General features: G+C 50.8%; 1 protein-coding gene across 7 annotated transcripts in view; it reads right to left on the reverse strand.

Moving 5' to 3' along the window:
• The window catches only part of ZFAND6 (zinc finger AN1-type containing 6), a 40,866-nt gene that overhangs the window by 9,003 nt on the left and 12,230 nt on the right, over positions 1-19,633 (reverse strand). For 5 of the 7 annotated variants that reach the window (XM_045581114.1, XM_036436308.2, XM_036436310.2 and 2 more), the window contains exon 2: positions 880-1,050. In XM_045581114.1, the coding sequence (XP_045437070.1) occupies positions 880-1,033 (154 nt within the window). In that variant the 5' untranslated portion in view covers positions 1,034-1,050. Of the gene's footprint in view, positions 1-879; positions 1,051-12,915; positions 13,077-19,633 lie in introns of all 7 variants that reach the window. The other 2 variants (XM_036436309.2, XM_036436311.2) reach the window with 1 other exon arrangement.

The raw sequence follows: 19,633 nt of genomic DNA on the forward strand, positions 1-19,633 counted from the left end.
CACAAAGCGCTGACGAGAAAGATTCCGTAAAAAAACATTTAGCCCTGACCGGTTTTGTTCAGTGGATAGAGCTTCGGCCTGCGGACTGAAGGGTCCCGGTTCGATTCCGGTCAAGGGCATGTACCTTGGTTGCGGGCACATCCCCAGTGAGGGGTGTGCAGGAGGCAACTGATCAATGTTTCTCTCTCATCGATGTTTCTCTCTCCCTCTCCCTTCCTCTCTGTAAAAAATCAATAATATATATATATATATATATATATATATATATATATATTTAAAAAACAACAACACATTGAAATGAACTAAGGATGAGCCAGCATGTTCATCAAGCACAGAAACTAGACACACAGGATTAACCTGCTCAAGGCCTAGCCAGGGGGAGCACTAGGAACGCCTGATTTTTGCAGAGCTGACCCTCGGAGTCGCTGTAACCCCCGACCCCCTTCCACAGCTGCTGACCGGGAAGCCCGCCTCACTCCCAGGAGGGTCCTCTGACGCGGGAAGGCGCTGGAAACGCAGTGGCTGGCGCCGGGCGCCCCTTCCCGGCCACGCCTCTCCTCCCCCATGGGGGGGTGGGGGGGGCGGTCCCCTCAGGCCAGCTGTGGCTACCCACCACCCGTCTTTCCGTCTCCACCGGTCTTTCCTTCAGGAACCAGCCAGGATCCAAGAGCCAGGGCCTCGGGCAGCCCCCTCCCGTACCTTACGCTCCCAGACAGCGGGCGCACGGGCAGCAAGCCGCTCCGCTCACAGGACCACGGAGCCCGCAGCACAGGGCGGGCAGGGCGGTCCTTTGCGGCGGGCCACGCTCAGGCCGTGTCCTGCAGCGAAGCGGGCCGGAGAGAGGCTCTGGGGAGAGGGGCCCGGGCTGCGGCCACCTACCGGGCGGGCTGATGCGGTCGTTGCTGCTGTTCTGCCGCTGGAGGTGCTCTTTGTAGCACACGGAGCACAAGCCGTTGGTGCGGGGGTTCCCGTAGAAGCCGCAGCCGGTGGCGCACAGCATGGGCACTTGGCTGTGGTTGGTTTCCTGCGCCATGTTCCTCTGCTGCACACCTGGAAGGCACGGAGGGTGAGCCGGGCACCACACGCTGCCAGCCCGCCCGCCCGCCCGCCCCGATGCGCTTCCTGGGATGGAGGAGCCCGCCCCCGCCCCCGCCCCGCCAAGCCCCTCCGCGCAGGGGGAGAAAGCATCAACGTGAGACGGACACACGGAACCAGCATCTCTAACCCGCTCCAGCCAGCTGGTCCGGGCCAGCGGAGGGCAGAAGGATCCCAGAGACAGGTGCCCGAGCAGACCCACACCGTCAGAGGCTAAGGGAAAGCTTTAAGTCTCGTTTGGTTTGGACTCCTGGTAATAAGAAATATACATTCTAGCCGAAACCGGTGTGGCTCAGTGGATAGAGCGTCGGCCTGCGGACTGAAAGGTCCCGGGTTCGATCACGGTCAAGGGCATGTACCTTGGTTGTGGGCACATCCCCGGTGGGGGGTGTGCAAGAGGCAGCTGATCGATGACTCTCTCTCATCGATGTTTCTAGCTCTCTGTCCCTCTCTCTTCCTCTCTGTGAAAACTCAATAAAATATATTTTTAAAAATACACGTTATAAATGTTGCTCTATTACTGTTAATTTCTAAAGGTTTAAACTGTGGTCCAAGGCCACTTTATTTTTTAAATGTATTTTACTGACTTTTTTACAGAGAGGAGGGGAGAGGGAGAGTGAGGTAGAAACACTGATGGGAGAGGAACATCCATCAGCTGCCTCCTGCATGCCCCGTACTGGGGATGTGCCCGCAACCAAGGTCCATGCCCTTGACCGGAATCGAACCTGGGACCCTTGAGTCGCCAGGCCGATGCTCTATCCACTGAGCCACACCGGCTAGGGCTGATCATATATCTCTCGTTAGTAACTTGTACGACAGGCTGGGCAGCACGCACGGAGCACGCACACAGACAGGGCAGGACTGACGAAAGAGCGTTGGGCAACTGTCCCAACTGCACGCTGACCCGCCTCCTTCCTCTGGAACGTGCTTTTTATTTCAACAAACACGGTGGACATCTCCTCAAAAGCGAATAAAGAGAGCCTGGGGTTTGAAGAAAAGCAGCTGAGAGCCTTCATGCCGGGACAACATCTGAGTGAAAACCATCGTGACCAGCGGCTCCAATGGTTAGAGCTTCGCTAAGCTCAGGGGGGACCTTGATGAGATGTGAGAGGCTGGTGCCACATCAGCATTTGCAAGATCAGCGTCAGTCAGCGAACCCGTATTTCCCAGGTGACCGCTGCGCCATGGCACCAAATCAAAGCGAAGGACAGCCCCATGAATGTGAAAGCCACAGGACCGGTGTTTATGGTGCCTGAGATTCTACACTGCACGGACCCCTTTAAGAAACCACACGTTGCCGAAACCGGTGTGGCTCAGTGGATAGAGCGTCGGTCTGTGAACTGACAGGTCCCAGGTTCGATTCCGGTCAAGGGCATGTGCCTTGGTTGTGGGCACTTCCTCAGTGGGGGGTGTGCAGGAGGCAGCTGGTCGATGTTTCTCTCTCCTGGATGTTTCTGACTCTCTATCCTTCTCCCTTCCTCTCTGTAAAAAATCAATAAAATATACTTTAAAAAAAGAAAAAAAAAGAAACCACACGTTGTTTTCGTGGTGTTGGACAAGGTTACTGAAACGCTCCTTCCTCTCCCGCTGCACACAGTGTGACGTGGCATTTCTCTGTAGCCTCGCAATGGACGGGCAGAAAGGCACTCCTTATTCTGTATGTATAAAGCACAGACATATACATACATATGCATGCGTGTGTGTGTGTGTGTGTGTACTGAGGGGCCAGATGACGATGATCTCTGAATGCATATCGTCTGGCCACTCTGTGTATTTGTATCTCAAATGGGTCCCAAGGGTATTCGAGACTGGCTGGAGATCAGCCTCCCGTTTGCCGAGCTTTCTTTCAGTCAATGCAAAGGGGAGCACTGATCAGGTGCTCGATTTATAATGTCTTTGATATCCAATCGATGAGGCGCTCAAGAGAAGCACACTGAGCAGCCAGATGATTATGCGTTCAGAGATCATCACTATCTGGTCACTCAGTGTGTGTGTGTGTGTGTGTAAAATACAGAAGTAGATACACAGCATATGTGTAAAGTTAGAATTGTTTAGAGTAGGAGTCCAATTAGGAACAAACTGCTTTTAAGTGTTCCTGGTTGTGCAATGAAGAAAAACAGATGGAGAAACTCTGTTCTAAACCACCCATTCTACACTGCCAGACCATGACGTCAGAATGAAGATAAGAACGAAAGGAACTTTGCCCCGTGGCTGGCAATCATACACACCCCCAAAAGATAAATATTCTCTTTCTACTGAAACTCAAGCAACAGCACAGATTAACAAGGACAACAGGACAACCAAGCCCTTATGCACTGAGTGGCCAGATGATGATGATCTCTAGACGCATAATCATCTGGCCACTCAGTGTCTATCCTATAGAATAAAAGGCTAATATACAAATGGTCCCCTCGACCAGCAGGCAGGCTGGCCAACCGCCCATATCCCCTCCCCCTGAACCCCACCCATGCACGAATTCATGCACCGGGCCTCTAATACACACACACACACACACACACACACACACACACACACACACTGAGTGGCCAGATTACTATGTCACAATACACGCTTTTTTTTTTTTTAATTGTTTCTTTTCTTGCTTTTTCAACAACTAGGGAGCATGCGTGTGTTTTTGTTTGTTTGTTTTTAAAATATATTTTATTGATTTTGTACAGAGAGGAAGGGAGAGAGATAGTTAGAAACATCGATGAGAGAGAATCATCGATCAGCTGCCTCTTGCACACCCCATACTGGGGATGTGCCCGCAACCAAGGTCCATGCCCTTGACCGGAATCGAACCCGGGATCCTTCAGTCACCAAGCCGACGCTCTATCCACGGAGCCAAACCGGTTTCAGCACAATACCCGCTTTTGAACAGTAAGATTACAACGCAAAACCCAGAAACACGGGGCCTTTCCCGAAGCCAACCCGCCCTGCACAGGAGCAGGTTAACCATGATTTCCAAAGTCAAGGGCTTTCTCAGAAAAAACCATTCTCCTGGCAGATAAGAAGCACAAAGGACTTGGCAGCTTCCCTAAGAGGAAGAAAAGGGAGGGAGAATCAGCCTTCTTGGTTCATGTCCAGGCCTCACAGAGAAGGTGCGGAAGGAGACCAAACACACAGGAGGGCATCCTGGCTTATGAGAATGGGGAGGTGTGACGTGGGGCCTCGGGGCCACCGTACCTTTTCAGTAGCTAACACAAAGTGCGGGCCGGGTCTGCACTGGCATTCGGAGGGAAGGGGAGAATCAAAGGGTAAAACAGTTCCTTAACTGCTGTTCTGGCGGATTTAGAGAGCTACAAATCCAGGGACATCAAGAATGGCATCACCGGATATAAACCAACGAAACTGATTAGCACAGTATACTTTTTTATTTTTAAAAATATATATTTTATTAGTTTCTTACAGAGAGGAAGAGAGAGGGATAGTTAGAAACATCGATGAGAGAGAAACATTGACCAGCTGCCTCCTGCACACCCCCCACCGTGGATGTGCCCGCAACCAAGGTACATGCCCTTGACTGGAATCGAACCTGGGACCCGTCAGTCCGCAGGCTGGCCATCCCCATTTCCAAAACTGGGACTTCACAACTTGCCCCAGGCCACATAGGTAGTAAGCAGCTAGGTTTTTATTTAAAAAATGAAGATAATGCCTTTCAGAGTCCATCCTCTAACTTTGTGAACATTCATCACGTCTTATTTTCTTAATTTAAAGATCATTTAAAAACCTCATTCATCCGTTATTCAATCTTAAGGTATTATGCAGCTTCAATCAGCTTAACCAGGCTCTTGTAAAAACCTGCTTTTTCCTTTGAGTCTTCTTATCTACGGAATTCTCATGAGCGTAGAAATTCAGGATCGGATATTGTAAGGCTGCCAAGAGATTCAATAGCGATCTTTCATCGGACTGCCACCTGAAAATTCCCGGTTTCCAGCCACGCTGGGAAGCTAGCGGCCCCGACTCCTGCCCACCCGCCTTCCCTAGCCTGACGCCCGCCAGGCCAGGACCCCTCCGAGGGCGCGTGCAATCCCAGCAGCCCCCACTCATCCTGAAGCATCGGTTTCTGGGTCCCAGGCTATGGCCTACGCCCTTCCTCGGGGTTCTTTCCTGCTCACTCGGGGAGAAGACGAAAGCCAGCCCGTGTGGAGTCAGGAAGAACGGCCGGCAGACTGAGCCTGCCCTGCAGGCACCAGGGTCGAGGCCAGCTTTCCCCTCGCCCCCTGCCTTCTGGAACCCCCAGAACTGGCTCATCTTCCTTGCAAGTTTATCAGATGGACCGCCCAGGAAAGGACAAAGTAGAACTCAGGGCACCTTCTACTTATTTATTTATTTAATTCGTTTTTAATTGATCTCAGAGACTAAGGAAGACTGAGAGAGAGAAACAGCCGTGATGAGAGAGAATCATGGACAGGCTGCCTCCTGCACGCCCCACTCTGGGGATTGAGCCCACAACCCAGGCATGTGCACACAACCAAGGTCCATGCCCTTGACCGGAATCGAACCTGGGACCCTTTAGTGCACAGGCCGACCGCGGGGGGGACACGACGATGACGACGACGACAAACACCATGTCTCCTCGTCCTTCCTGTCCTGCCTCTGGCTCCGGGGCAGCTGGAGCTCTAGCAGATCAGCCACGTGTTGTTGTTATAACGATAATAATAATAATAATAATAACAATAATTATTATTATTACCGTTTCCCCGAAAGTAAGACAGTGTCTTATATTAATTTTTGCTCCCAAAGATGCGCTAGGTCCTATTTTCAGGGGATGTCTTATTTTTCCATGAAGAAGAATACGGCGCACATTTATTGTTAAATGAAAATAAAGGAGATGTATTACCTGTAGACGGTACGGTAGTACGGTCGTTGTCAACACAAACCAGACACACTGAGAATCCTACAGTATCAAGAATTTACTCATTTATTCAATGATAATCATGTCATCATCTTCTGGAACATCATCATAACAATCCAATTCCTGAATTTCCTGGTGAATTTCTTGTGACTCCATTTCTTTCAGAATCAGTGGACCACATCTCTCATGTTTAGCCTGGGGGGGGGGGGGGAGCCTTATTTTCGGGGGGGATGCCTTCTATTTCACTCAGAAGGAAACCTGTAAGTGGGTCTTATTTTCGGGGAAACACGATATCTATATCAATCAACCATGTATCTTTCCATCCATCCATCCACCCACCCACCCATCGATATATCTTTCATTCCATCCACCCACCAACCCATCTACAGCAAAGGTGGAAATTCATTGAAGAACCAGAACAGACTCCCATATGGGAAGGGGGAGAGTCCTGACCCCTGACCCCACCTCTATTCAGCAGTTTCCTGCTCACCAAGGCTGAATACATCCCAGCGCCTCACACAATACACAGCCATTCAATCCCGGAGCCTGGGAGGCAGCTCTGGGCCAGAAGCTGACCGCCAGCGCCTGCCTGCAGCTATCCGTCCTCACTGTCCCTTCTCCACTGGCGGTTAGATTACACTGACGCACTCTGTCCCCCCTCGTCTGAAACGTGACCCCGGGAATGGGATGCATTCTGTCCATTCGCTGAGGCTTAAAATAAAGCGGGCAGGGCAGGCTGGCAGCATCTGCAGATGCCCGGGGGGCACGGCCCCGGCCAGCACACACCCCGAGGCAAGGGGCTGAGCAGGCTCTTAGGAAAGGAAACGAAGCTGCTGTCTGAGTGGCTGGACACACACACACACACACACACACACACACACACACACACACACAGCAGGAGCTGCTGCATCCAGGTCACTGGACGCGATGGCTGGCCTGGCACTACCAGCTGTGCCAATGCAGTCACTCAGAGGGCTCGCTCAGCCCCTGCCTGACAGCAGGCCGAACGCAGTGATCGTACGTGTCAATTTTATGTTCTCAAACTGACCCAGGTTCCATGTCACAGAATTAGACGTATTTGCCCGGCTGGCGTGGCTCCCTGGCGGAGTGTTGGTCTAGGAAGCAGGAGGTCAGGGTTCGATTCCCGGTCAGGGCACAGGCCCGGGTGGCGGGCTCCATCCCCAGTGGGGGGCGTGCAGGGGGCAGCCGATCCGTGATTCTCTCTCATCATGGATGTTTCTCTCCCCCCTCTCCCTTCCTCTCTGACATCAATAAAAAAAAAAAAAAAAAAATATATATATATATATATATATATATATATATATATATATATATATTTAAAAATTCGACAGTTATTACCCGCACAAGGCAAGCCAATGTCCATTTTTTGCAAAAGGGGGAAACCCCACTGAAATTCTCCCACATTCCTGGACTTCCATTCTTCTCAAACAGACTCAAGTAAACAAGACCTGCACCCGCAAGCTCCATATGCGAATCCCTTCCATTTTTTTTAACATTATTTTTTAATTTTATTATTTTTTTTATATATTTTATTGATTTTTTACAAAGAAGAGAGAGGGATAGAGTTAGAAACATCGATGAGAGAGAAACATAGATCAGCTGCCCCCTGCACACCCCCTACCGGGGATGTGCCCGCAACCAAGGCACATGCCCTTGACCGGAATTGAACCTGGGACCCTTCAGTCCACAGGCCGACGCTCTATCCACTGAGCCAAACCGGTTTCGGCGCGAATCCCTTCCTTTTGTTCCCTCCACTTTGACCTGAAACATCCTAAGACAATCCAGCAAACTTTGGTCCCCCCAAACAACCCTTTAAGGGGTCCCCAAGGCAACACCTAAGTTCCCAGCATTTGTAGATGAGCACCCCCCTCCCCCATGGTCACCCTCTCCAGTCCTATCTCTGCCCCCTGGAACCTTGACCGTCACTTTTTATACAAACAACGGCGTCACTGTTTCACAATGTGGACAGGACGCTCCGTGTGCCCAGCACTTTGCAAACATCCATCCTTCAATCCCGTGACGATTCTGAGGTGGGCACTGTGACCTCCCTCAGGTCCCAGGTGGGGATCGGAGGGTCCCCCAGCTCCTCGGCGATGGGGCTGACAGTCAACTGTGGCCATCTGGCCGCAGTCGAGGGTCCGGCCAGCAGTTTCCAAGGAGCATGGGGGCCTGCAGTCCGCCCAGCTCGGGAGCTCCAAGCCATTTCATCACAAGAGCTTGCTGTCTGCCCTCCCGGTGGTGCTGCCCTGCTGTGAGCGCCACCCACTGAGCCAGCCAGTCCCTGCAGTCCGTCTCTAACCTCAACAAAATGCCCCGTCGCGTAGGAACATCCTCAGTGAAGTGCCGTGATTCCGTTATGCAGTCCTGATGCTGACTGCGCTTCGCTGTGTGCGCCCCTCTCTGGCCTGAGTCTGTCCCACCCTGTGTCCTGTCCCCAGGCCTCGGGCGGAGCTGGGCACACACTCCGGGCTCTGGACGTGCCGCCTTGGGAAGAGGGACAGCGCACACAGAGTGGGAAGAGGAGGAAGTGCCCTTTGCCGCAGAACTGCTGTAAGCCCGGGGGCTCCAGGGGCGGTGAGGGAGGCACAGTGAACAGGACAGAGAACCCACTGCCTCCTGACGGCGAGCCGCCCCGCCCTTCCTACCTGCTCAGGTCACTGGTCCTGCAGAGGCAGCGAAGAGAACAACAAACAAAAGAGCCCTGGCCGGTGTTGCTCAGTGGGTAGCGCACCGGCCTGCAGACCGAAGGGTCGCAGGTCTGATTCCGGTCAAGGGCACATACATGCCCAGGTTGCGGGCTAGGTCCCCAGGAGGGGCTGTGCAAGGGGCAGCCGATCCATGGTTCTCTCTCATCATGGATGTCTGTCTGTCTCTCCCTCTTCCTCTTCCTCTCTGACATCAATAAAAATAAAAAATAAAAATAAAAAAAATGAACAAAGAGCATGGCTGTTGGGTCCAACACAGCCATAATACGGCCACTAAAATCTGAGTTCCTTAGAATTCTCACATCACAAAATGGCACTCTTCTGATGAGGAGAGGGCAGGGACGGAGGGGAAACTGAGGTAGTAGATTGGGTCAGAGTATCTGCTTCCGGCAGAACCGTCCCTTTTCGTATTTCCACAAGCCACATTTCACTGAATCTTCTTCTGTAAATATCTATTTTTATTAATTTCAGAAAGGAAGGGAGAGGGTGAGAGAATAGAAACATTGATGATGAGAGAGAATCACTGATTGACTAGCTCCTGCGCGCCCCAGCAGCCCACCATCTGGGCACGTGCCCTGACCATGGCCTCCTGGCCCACAGGCTGATGCTCGACCACTGATCCATGCTGGCCAGGCCCATGTTTTGTTCTATTTTTATTTTTTTTTTAATTTTTAATATATTTTATTGATTTATTTACCGAGAGGAAGGGAGAGGGATAGATAGAGAGTTAGAAACGTCGATGAGAGAGAAACATCGATCAGCCGCCTCCTGCACCACCCCACTGGGGATGTGCCCACAACCAAGGTCCATGCCCTTGACCAGAATCGAACCCGGGACCCTTCAGTCCGCAGGCCGACGCTCTAGCCTCTGACCGGGAATCGAACTGTGACCCCCTGGTTCAAAGGTCGCTGCTCAATGACCAAGCCACGCAGGCTGGGCACCTGCAGTATTTATTTCTAAAAACGCGGTGAGAATGGCTATCAGTGCTGACAGCAGCCCCTCTCAGCTCCGAGCGGAGCAGCCCAGACGGAGGCAGCTCTGACAGTAAAGCACGAAGCGATACCCAGTGCCCCTGGGAGAGGTCCTGGGAGACCCCAGGGGAAGGCACACCCACACTGCCTGCCCCCCACAGGCGCTTCCGGAGCAGACAGCACTTCGCCAGCATCTGAGCAGGAAGACGGCTCCCTTCAATGCCGGAAGCAGTGACACTGACAGAACTCAGAAATGGAAGCAGGGCACTGAGTCACCACCATCCAATTTCCCCCAATCCCTTTTCTTTTTTTAACATTTTTTATTGATTTCAGAGAGGAAGGGAGAGGGAGAGAGAAACATCCATGATGAGAGGGAATCATTGATTGGCTGCCTCCTGCACGCCCCCTACTGGAGACTGAGCCCACAACCCAGGCCTGTGCCCTGATTGGAATGGAATCCAGGAGCCCTTCAGTCTGCAGGCTGATGCTCTATCCACTGAGCCACCCTAGCCAGGGCTCCCTCCATCCTTAACATGATTTCCCCGAGTGTTCTTTCTGCCTAATCTCATCCTAAAAACCAAAGTTTCACTCCCAGATCCTCGAGGCGTCCTTCATCTTATTTTTGACATTGACTTAAAAAGAGGAGGTTAGACCAGTGGTTGGCAAACTCATTCGTCCAAAGAGCCAAATATCAACAGAACGATCGAAATTTCTCTGGAGAGCCACGTTCTTTAAACTTAAACTTCTAACGCCACTTCTTCAACACAGACTCGCCCAGGCCGTGGTATTTTGTGGAAGAGCCACACTCAAGGGGCCAAAGAGCCGCGTGTGTGGCTCGCGAGCCGCGGTTTGCCGACCGCCAGGGCAGACCATCACAGTACACAGGTTAGCACCGAATTCAACTTGGCTCTGCACGCCAAGTGCCAAGTGGCTGTAACCGGAGAGTGAAGCCTCACGCTAGACCTTACATCGAGGTGAGACGTGCCAGCTGCAACCGGGGAGGTGAGAGTGCTCCCCTGGGGAGCGGCTGGGGGGCTCGCGGCTCCGTAACCCCGGAGAGCACACCGCGGGCTGCCTGCGACCCATCCGGGAGGGACAAGCTGGGCCCTATTTCCTTCTTTTCTTTTCTTTAAAAACATTTTTATTGATTTTTTACAGAGAGGAAGAGCGAGGGATAGAGAATTAGAAACATCAGATGAGAGAGAAACGTCAATCAGTTGCCAAGGTCCATGCCCTTGACTGGAATCGAACCTGGGACCCTTCGGTCCGCAGGCCGACGCTCTATCCACTGAGCCACACCGGTTGGGGCTCGGGTGCCCTATTGCTGAGGGGACCTGCTCGCCCCGCTATTTCTGCCACGAACCTCTGACGACCTCCCCAGGGAAGCCCACAGCCAGGCCTGTCTGCTCTCCCCCCGGGCCCCGCACTCCCATCCCAAAGACAGGCAGTTTTGATTGTCCTTCAGCCACACTGGTGATGAGAAGGAAAAGCCAACTCGCGCGAAGGCAGAGGACATGCCTCCAGTCCACAGCGCCCTGAAGAGTCCCTAAGATTCACAAACCGTTACCCACAGGCTAAGGTGACCAGACGTCCTGCCTCTTTAAAACGCCGCGGGACGCGGGACAAACTGTTGAAAATCGGGACTGTCCCGCCAAAAGCGGGACGCCTGGTCACCTCACTGTAGACGCGTCTGTACAACCTTGGCTTCCTCCAAACGGACAAAACCTCCATTAAGAGCCTCACTCAGAGTCCCGCTCCTCAGTCTATGAGGAAAGAACCAAAACAAAACAGAAAAAGTGTGTGTGTGTGTGTGGGGGGATTATACACCCCCCCACCCACCAACTCATTCTGAAGATGTGAACTTAGTAAGAAGAAGAGAAAGGGTTTTTCTCCTTCAGCGGGCGTTTCTAGTATTCATGCACTTTCAGAAACCAAAGCTGGCAAGTTTAAAACATTTCCAACTGCATTTGGGGAACAAGAGTTCCTTTACTCTGAAGTACATGCTCTCTGACCAAATAAAGCTATTTTAAAAAAAATTATCTATACTAATAAATCTATATTAATAAAAGGGTAATATGCTAATTAGACCAGACATCTTCTGGATGACCTTCCCAACAAAGCCATGTTGGCAGGGGCCAGGGCAGAGGCCAACAGGGGGGAGCAGTTAGGGGGCAATCAAACCGACAAGGGGGTGGGGATCAGGCCAGCAGGGGAGCAGTTAGGGGGTGATCAGACTGGCAGAGGGGAGGATCAGGCCAGCAGGGGAGCAGTTAGGGGGCGATCAGACTGGCAGAGGGGAGGATCAGGCCAGCAGGGGAGCAGTTAGGGGGCGATCAGACTGGCAGAGGGGAGGATCAGGCCAGCAGGGGAGCAGTTAGGGGGTGATCAGACTGGCAGAGGGGAGGATCAGGCCAGCAGGGGAGCAGTTAGGGGGCGATCAGACTGGCAGAGGGGAGGATCAGGCCAGCAGGGGAGCAGTTAGGGGGCAATCAGACTGGCTGAGGGGAGGATCAGGCCAGCAGGGGAGCAGTTAGGGGGCGATCAGACTGGCTGAGGGGAGGATCAGGTCAGCAGGGGAGCAGTTAGGGGGCGATCAGACTGGCTGAGGGGAGGATCAGGTCAGCAGGGGAGCAGTTAGGGGGCGATCAGGCAGGCAGGTGAGCGGTTAGGAGCCAGCGGTCCCAGATTGCAAGAGATATGCCTGACTGCTGGTTATCCCTCGAGGGGTCCTGCCTTGGAGAGGGTGCAGGCCAAGCTCAGGGACCCAGCCTTGTGCACGAATTTCGTGCACCGGGCCTCTACTTACTTACAACTTAAATTCCTCCCAAGAGCCATTTTCTACATTAACACCTAACATCGTATTCCCAAAAGCATTTTTATGGCTGTCTGGCCCAAATATTAATTTTAAAATATCAATTTCATCAACTGAGAAATACACAGCCCTCTAAAGCATGACCATCTTTTGCTTCCCAGCGAGAGGCGTGATGTGATGCAGGTTCCATCACTTAACATAATTCTGAAAAAAAGACACAAAAACTAATGATATTTCGTTATTAAGTGTTATTCTCAAAAAAAAAAAAGAAAAAGACTTCATAAATAAAAATCAACCACCCCTTCCGCCCTCAGTATCCTACCCACCAAAAATAAAAAAGATCCTAAGAAAATCTCTCATCATGCCCACATCAGACATCACTGAGCACTTTAGATTAAGAATGGGAAGTCACTACGCCCCGTTATAGAGGGTTCCAAGCTTAAATCTACTCACACAGTGGAGGACGATGAGCAAACAGCTGTCCTGTGGCTTGACACAGACATTAGCTTCCTGCCTTCCCTATGCTCACAAGCAGCTACTTAAAGTTTGAGTTTTTAGGCAAGAAAACATGTTAAAGCTTCCGTGTTTCCCTGCAGCAGACGTCAGGTTCATTCCTGTAACACATGCAACAGGGAACAGGATTGAGACAGTTAAAATGGACCGGGCACACCGTAAGGGCCTAAAGGCTTAAGGATTCGTTCGCTATGGCAGTGAGTTAGATAAGAAAGGGTCGTTGAGGCACAAGGAAGAAACAAAAATAATTGCAGCCGGAACCGGTGTGGCTCAGTGGCTAGAGCGTCGGCCTGCGGACGGAAAGGTCCCAGGTTCGATTCCGGTCAAGGGCATGGACCTTGGTTGCGGGCACATCCCCAGTGGGGGGTGTGCAAGAGGCGGCTGATCGATGATTCTCTCTCATCGATGTTTCTAACTCTATCCCTCTCTCTTTCTCTCTGTGAAAAAGTCAATAATATATATATAAATATATATAAAGATATCTGGATAGCAAAGTAGTATGAATTAGGTGATACCAATATATTTTAGTTAAAAAAAAGAAAAAAAGAAAAAGAAACAAAAATAATTGCAGCTGAAACCGGTATGGCTCAGGGGCTAGAGCGTCGGCCTGCGGACGGAAAGGTCCCGGGTTCGATTCCGGTCAAGGGCATGTACCTTGGTTGCGGCACATCCCCAGTGGGGGGCATGCAGGAGGCAGCTGACCGATGATTGTCTCTCATCGATGTTTCTAACTCTCTATCCCTCTCCCTTCCTCTCCGTAAACAATCAATAAAATGTCTTAAAAAAAAAAAAAAAAGTATTTTTAAAAGATAAAATAAAATAATTGCACTTGGCATTTGACACCGATATCCGATACCACACCAGGTAACTCTAACACAGATCATCCTTCCCCGGCCACAAGCCTGGGGAGCAAGGGTTACTGTTTTCAATCATTTGTCCGCAAAGCAAGCCAACGAGGCTGCTGCTTTCCCCCTGAGGTTTAGCGAATGTATTCAGCATCAACAGCTATAAAACACCTAGGGAATAGCTCTGACAGGGCCTGGCGGGAATTCAGAGGCCTCAGACCATCCCGGGACCCTCCAGCGTGGGGAGGATGAGGCCCTGGTCCCAGGAGCAGCAGCCACGTTCCTGACATGCACTCTGAAGGTTACACCGCGCCCCCCCCCCCCCCTCCAGGGTCTGGAGCACCGTTATTCCAATGTTACCAGGCTTTCAACCCAAATATCCCAGAATTACCCGGGTAATTCCTTTCCCCTACATCAGTGGCTGGCAAACCCATTAGTCAACAGAGCCAAATATCAACAGGACGACGGCTGAAATTTATTTGGAGAGCCAAATTTTTTAAACTTAAACTATTGTATATAGGTAGGTACATTGTTACTGACTTAATTAGGGTCCTCCTTTAATCGCACTGTACGTGCAGCGCCCACACGTGGTATTCTGTGGAAGAGCCAGACTCAATGGGCCGAAGAGCCGCATGTGGCTCGCCAACCACTGCCCTACCTATACAATACTACAGGCCTGGGGCACGAATTCATGCAGGGGTTGGATGTGGGAGTGCACTGACCACCAGGGGGCAACTCCCATGTTGAGCACCTGCCCCCTGGTGGTCAGGGTGCATTATAGCAACCGGTTGGTTGGTCCCCTGCCCCCTCTCACAGTCCGGGAGCCTCAGGGCTGGGAGGTGACCCGGCGATCATGCAGAGCAATACTATCGGTTACAAGTGGGATCAATACACAGAAAACACCAAGGACAAAAACCTCACTTCCTAGAAACGAGGCGCACATCAACACCCATGTCACTTTCCTGGCCAAGGTTAGGCGTGCTGTTTTTTAAGAAGAAAGTGTTTTTTGGTTCTAGATGGTAACACACACTCTGTCATAGTTTTATTTTAAAAATATAGATATTTCTTTTATTGATTTCAGAGAGGCAGAGCGAGAGGGAGAGCAAGAGGGAGAGGGAGAGGAACATTGACGTGTTCATACAATGAATTAGCATTTGACCGGCATTTTCCCACATCACAGAAACGAAGGCTGGTCCTGCGGGTGTGGCTCAGGGGGTTGAACACTGACCCAGGAACCAAAAGGTCACCTCTTTGCCCACCAGTGAACATGCCTGGGTTGTGGGTTCCATCCCCAGCAGGGGGCGGTAGATGATGTTCCTCTCTCTGTCCTTGTCCCTTCCTCTCTCCCTCTCTCAAAATCAATAAAAACATTAAAAAACAAACAAACTCTGAACCCCTGACATATCAACTGTAGGAAATCTAATCACCCAAGTAAAACTCAAGTGAACAAACCTGTCCATCTTCAATCAGGGATATACTTTAAAAATATATATTTTATTGATTTTTTTACAGAGAAGAAGGGAGAGGGATAGGTAGTTAGAAACATCGATGAGAGAGAAACATCTATCAACTGCCTCCTGCGCACGCCCCCACCTGGGGATGTGCCCGCAACCAAGATACATGCCCTTGACCGGAATCGAACCTGGGGCCCTTCTGTCCACAGGCCGAGGCTCTATCCACCGGGCCACACCGGTCAGGGCAATCGAATGCTTTAACAGTGCAGAACATACTAATTCGGTGTAAATGAACTCTTTTCCGCCTTCTAGGCCATTTAATCTGACAATCTAAAAATAATATGCCCGATGATATATCCACTTTTAAGACGTTCTAATTTGTACTATGTTCTCTTTGAGAATTTAATGGCACCCACAGGTCGTCTTAAAAAGCCAATACACTATATATAGATGTATGTGTCATACATATACTGTATCTATACAAAGCACAATTGAAGGAGTCTCTTTTTCACACCATTAAAATGCCCTACGTGCATATTTCTATGACTTCTATTGATAATATTGAAAAGAAAAACTAGTCATTGGACACATTTTCAAATGTCACGACTCCCTTAATTGGGAATAGCAGCAGCAGCGTGGCAGCTCTGAAACTACCGAGGAGTCGGCACCGGAACCGGCACTGCCTTGGTGCCAGCACTGAGACCCCCTGGGTAACGCGGGCGCCTGGGGCAGGGGCACTGATGTGCTGTCGGCAGCTGGCACCAGCCCCTCCCGAAGGCCTTTCTCTCCTGTCTCTGTGCCGTCATCAAACACAACACAGAGGACCAAGCACGTGCTCTCTGGAGCCACTTAGCATTCAGGGGAAACTTTCCACTTCACCAACCAGGTGCTCTCTTTATTGACTGTTCTCCTCACTGACTGGTCCGAAACCTGCTGGGGGAGGGCCTCTGGCGCCAACGCTGGCCTCAATGGACACACTGCCAGGAGCCAGAAGCAAAGGCCCAGGGAGTCTGAGTCAAACTTCCAGGAGCAAAGCAAGATGAAGAAGCCACGTCTCCCTGAGATGCTCACTAACCCTGGATGTCCCTCTAAGTCTAAACCTTCACGCCAGCGTTTCTCAAGTCTGCGGATGAACAGCATCAGAAAGACGCTCACGTCTGTGTCCCACTCCATACCCTGACTCCGTTTCTGGAGCCCCAGTCCAAGCACTAGCACGCTCCAGCCAGCTCCTAAGGGGTTTTCAGGTTCACGTTTGGCTCAATGGATAGAGCATCAGCCTGTGGACTGAAGGGCACAGGCCTGGGTTGCGGGTTTGATCCCCAATGTGGGGCGTGCAGGAGGCAGCCGGTCCATGATTCTCATTCACATTTCTATCTCTCTCTCCCTCTTCCTTCCTCTCTGAAATCAATAAGAATGTATTTAAAAAGCAAATAAAATAAATAAATAAATAAATAAATAAATGGCCGCACTTGTTACACGAAGGGAACAGCCCTTAACTTTTTCAAAGTTGTCGGGACTGCAGCCGAGAACGCTCACCACTGAGCCGGCTGGTGTGGTCACGCTCCCGGATAGAAAAGAGAGTTCAAAGGCCAACAAGGAACCAGGCCGCCGAGCCATGTGGTGCAGAGTGGGGGCCAGAGCCAGAGCTGGAGGCAGCGGGCAGGCAGTGAGAGCCAGCATGGCCCGAGCTGAGAGGGAGGAGAGGCGTGTGGAGCCTGGAGAGACTGCAGGTGTGAAGGAGGCGGGAAGCTGTGGCTATCGGGGTGCAGAAGGCGGGTCAGAGCACCCCCAGGATCTGGCTTCCACGCCGTGCCACCCACTGGCTGTGACCGGAGGGGAAGGGCCTGAGAGAGGCTGCTGGGAAGACAAAAGAAGCTATCAATCCGAGGCCGGTGTGGCTCAGTGGATGGAGCGTCGGCCTGTGGACTGAAGGGTCCCGGGTTCGATTCCGGTCAAGGGCATGGACCTTGGTTGCGGGCACACCCCCAGTGGGGGGCGTGCAGGAGGCAGCTGATGGATGTTTCTCCCTCATCGATGTTTCTGGCTCTCTATCCCTCTCCCTCCCTCTGTAAAAAATCAATAAAATATATATTAAAAAAAACAGAAGAAGCAGTGGTCAAGTTCAGCCTTGCCGAGGTCCATGTCGGTACGGAAGAAGGGATGACTGTGGGTGGCAAATAAAACCCTGATTGAAGACACAGGTCTCAGAGCCATTCATACGCACGTATGTTAACCCAAGAAGCTCAGCGGGAACAAAGTGAGGCCAGAACCCGCTGAAGTTCATGGATGTGAAGAGGGAGCGTGGCCAGAGCGGCCGGGCAGCTATGACATGAATGGGAGGAGCCGCAGAGGGACAGTTATCAACAAAAGAGCCGCCTCCTCCCATACGGGCGGCTTTTATTTTATTTATTTTATTTTTTTTAAATATATTTTATTGATTTTGTACAGAGAGGAAGGGAGAGATAGAGAGTTAGAAACATCGATGAGAGAGAGTCATCGATCAGCTGCCTCTTGCACACCCCCTACTGGGGATGTGCCCGCAACCAAGGTACATGCCCTTGACCGGAATCGAACCCGGGACCCTTCAGTCCCCAGGCCGACGCTCTATCCATTGAGCCACACCGGTCTCGGCCCATACGGGCGGCTTTTAGAAGCCGTACAGGAAATCCGTGGCAAACGGGCGGCCGTCAGGGAGAACAGAGAGAACTGTGACAGCTTCTGGGGAAGTTTTAGCGGCTGGCTGCCCATTCAAATCATTCCTCCTGGTGTAAGAAAAACTCAATCCTAAGGACTGCGAGAGCCACCGCCAGTCTCAACTCGCCTCAATGTCGCATCGTGCCAAGAGTTTACTTCTCCCTCCAGAAACCTGGTTTCTTCTTCTTTAAAAAAAAAAAAAATATATATATATATATATATATCATTGATTTTTTTACAGAGAGGAAGGGAGAGGGTGAGTTAGAAACATAGATGAGAGAGAAACACCGATCAGCTGCCTCCTGCACGCCCCCTACTGGGGATGTGCCCGCAACCAAGGTACATGCCCTTGACCGGAATTGAACCTGGGACCCTCGAGTCTGCAGGTCGACGCTCTACCCACTGAGCCACACCGGTTAGGGCTAGAAAGCTGGTTTCTGCCACTGAAGGACACCTATGTACTAAAAGGGAGTACTAGCTACCCTGACTCAAGTCAACCAGAGACAGGACAGGAGAGAGACGGCAGAGAAAGGATGAAAAGACACCCCTTCCTCCAAGTTCTCGTGCCCCGGGACTAGAGGGGAGGGTGCCCATTACCACGGAACCCACAGCCAAACTGGAAATGACTTTTCCTAAAACTGTTATATTTACAGTTTTCTTCCTGGCTCCCTGGCAGCAATCAAATTCATCAGTTAAGAAGAAAATGAAACACATCTTCTCAAATGCAGGACAAAGGGAATATTCATGACATAAATATTTAAGCACCCACACAATTTTTTAAATATTCAAGTGAAACGCGATCGTTCTATTCATGAATAAAGTATCTTTAGGTCTCGATGCGGGCATATCTAGGAAACTCAAATGCCTAGAAGATGTATTTCATAAGAATCCTCTCACTAAATACAATAAAAGTGGTTCGTTTTCACTTTTTCTTTTCTATTCCAAACAAGAAAACCGGAGTGACTGGAAAAACGGAGCTTTTCGGGTCTGACAAAATAGACATAAAAAGAAAATAAATAAGTAAATAAACCTTCCCCTGAAGCGAACAGTTACCAACATTGGCTCTGAAAGTTGGATGCACCAAGTTCCCAGTAAATCGAAGTGAAAATGTACAGATAAGTTCTTTCCATTTCAAAATGAGCTAGACACATTCAAGATTCCATAGGCTGCATTCCTGGTTGCATGAATGAGTTAGAGCTTAACCCAGACTTACCGCTGCCTTCCATGTACAAACGGCATTAGGACTTTTAACTGCCTTGATTTTTGCTTTAGAACAACTTCTCCAGTTTATTCCAGAATAAGTTAAGGAGTTCATAACGTGGGCAGGGCAGCCATTCCCAGCTCACTCACTGGCTGGCCAGAGTCCACGTGATCTGTAGCCTTTGCCACACAAAGCATGCTCTTACAGACAGACAGACAGCATGCCCGGGACCACTGCCACCTCCCCTTTCACTGACAATCTGTGACATACAGGAAGGTGCTGACATACCTCTTTAAATCCTACACCTGGACACACATTTTCTGCATCTAAGTTGCATTTTAAAAATTCAGAAAGGCACCAACGGTGACGAAGACTACTCAGATCTGTTCGGGGACAGGTACCGGGCGGTTAAGTGGCGCTGTCCCAGCCCCTCTCTGCCAGCGTTTCTGAGATGGAGTATTTCC

The sequence above is a fragment of the Pipistrellus kuhlii genome, unplaced genomic scaffold (genome assembly GCF_014108245.1).
Source record: "Pipistrellus kuhlii isolate mPipKuh1 unplaced genomic scaffold, mPipKuh1.p scaffold_m20_p_134, whole genome shotgun sequence".
Lineage (NCBI taxonomy): Eukaryota > Metazoa > Chordata > Mammalia > Chiroptera > Vespertilionidae > Pipistrellus > Pipistrellus kuhlii.